The sequence below is a fragment of the Mus caroli genome, chromosome 7 (genome assembly GCF_900094665.2).
Source record: "Mus caroli chromosome 7, CAROLI_EIJ_v1.1, whole genome shotgun sequence".
Classification (NCBI taxonomy): Eukaryota; Metazoa; Chordata; class Mammalia; order Rodentia; family Muridae; genus Mus; species Mus caroli.
The window spans coordinates 108,920,214-108,922,017 of record NC_034576.1 but is presented as its reverse complement, the minus strand read 5'-3'; the positions used below and the strand labels follow the sequence as shown (position 1 = coordinate 108,922,017).

The 1,804-nt window shown below is 39.7% G+C and overlaps 1 protein-coding gene across 1 annotated transcript; it reads left to right on the top strand.

Annotated features, from left to right (window-relative positions):
• Positions 1-265: 265 nt before the first annotated feature.
• LOC110298909 (olfactory receptor 2AG2-like) lies at positions 266-1,305 on the top strand. The gene has a single exon (XM_021168447.1). It carries the CDS (start codon positions 284-286, stop codon positions 1,235-1,237), a length of 954 nt encoding a protein of 317 aa, XP_021024106.1. The 5' UTR covers positions 266-283; the 3' UTR covers positions 1,238-1,305.
• Positions 1,306-1,804: the final 499 nt, after the last annotated feature.

Genomic DNA, 1,804 nt, shown 5'->3' with positions numbered 1-1,804 from the left:
TATATATATATATCATTAGAAAATCTATTAGGAATGGTAAGGATTACAGTGTTATAGTGTAGAGCTGAGTATCATTTTCAAATCAGTAATATCAATACTAGTCTTCAGAACTTTTATCAAATACAATTTAAAGCAAGAAACTTGGAAATAAAGAATGAAAACTCTAATTTTGTTGGGAGTCATGTTGGTGTCATAAGGGGTTTCCAATACTACAAACTAGAGTCACTATTAACAAAATTTCACCAAAGTATCTTTTTCTAGGCAACCAAAGAAACCTGGTAAAATGGAGTTCAGGAATTCAACTTTAGGAAGTGGCTTCATCTTGGTAGGAATCCTGAGGGGCAGTGACTCTCCTGAACTACTCTGTGCCACAATTACATTCCTGTACACACTGGCACTGACCAGCAAAGGACTGCTGCTCCTTGTCATCACAGTAGATACCTGGCTCCACGTGCCCATGTACCTTCTACTTGGGCAGCTCTCTCTCATTGATCTCCTCCTGACATCAGTCATTACTCCCAAAGCTGTCATGGATTTTCTTCTGAGAGACAACACTATCTCCTTTGGAGGCTCTGCCCTTCAGATGTTCATTGAATTAGTACTGGTTGGTGCAGAGGACCTTCTTCTGGCTTTTATGGCCTACGGCAGGTATGTGGCCATTTGTCATCCTCTGAACTACAGGGTCCTCATGAGTCCAAGAGTCTGCTGGCTCATGGTGACTGCATCATGGATCCTGGCAATCCAGATGGCCCTGGGATTTACCATCAACACAATGCATTATTCTTTCTGCAAATCGAGGCATATCAGACACCTCTTTTGTGAGATCCCTCCCTTGCTGGAGTTGGCCTGTGCAGACACCTCTAGTTATAAGCTTGTGGTTTATTTGGTAGGTGTGTTCATTTTAATTCTCCCTCTTATTGCCATCTTTTTCTCTTATGCATGCATTTTGTTCACTGTTCTCCACATGCCTTCAAATGAGAGCAGGAAGAAAGCCCTTGTTATCTGTTCTTCACATATGACTGTTGTAGGCATGTACTACGGGGCTCTCACAGTCATGTATTTCCTACCAAGTTCCTACCACAATCCCAAGCAAGACAATATCCTTTCTGTTTTCTACACAATTGTAACCCCAGCTCTAAACCCACTCATCTACAGCCTGAGGAATAAGGAAGTGACTGGGGCTCTGAGGAAAGTCCTGGGAAATACTTGTTGCCACCACCCCATACATTTAAGGTAGTCCCAGAATCTTTCTTCTAAATTTAATTACTCCTCCTCACCAGAAGACTTCTGCTCTGAAATACTATTGAAAAAAACTGGACATTAAACATGTGTATCTTATGATTGATTATGTGTATCTTTTAATTGCAATGCAAGAATACATTAAATAACGTTTAAACATTTTCTTCTCAGAGTATTTAATAGGATAAGATTCATACTGTTTAGGGTTTCTCTTCTATATCTTTATTTTCTAATAATGCTAAAACTTGAAAGGGGAGTACTCACTCGACCTGAACCCTGAGATTTTACATCACATTCAAGCAAGAACTATAGAGAATAACTTCAAGTGGTGATTCATATTATTAGGAGGGGATGATTAAGGTTTATAAAAATTTAGGTCATATAAAGCCAGTTAAATGTAATACCAAAAGGAACAGATTGGTCTAATTCCAATTTTGTAATTAACAGTATAGATGCTCTGACTGGTGCCATGAGTTTGGGGGAAAGGAGAGAAATCCTCTCTCTCTCTCTCTCTCTCTCTCTCTCTCTCTCTCTCTCTCTCTCTCTCTCTCTCTCTCTCTCTCTC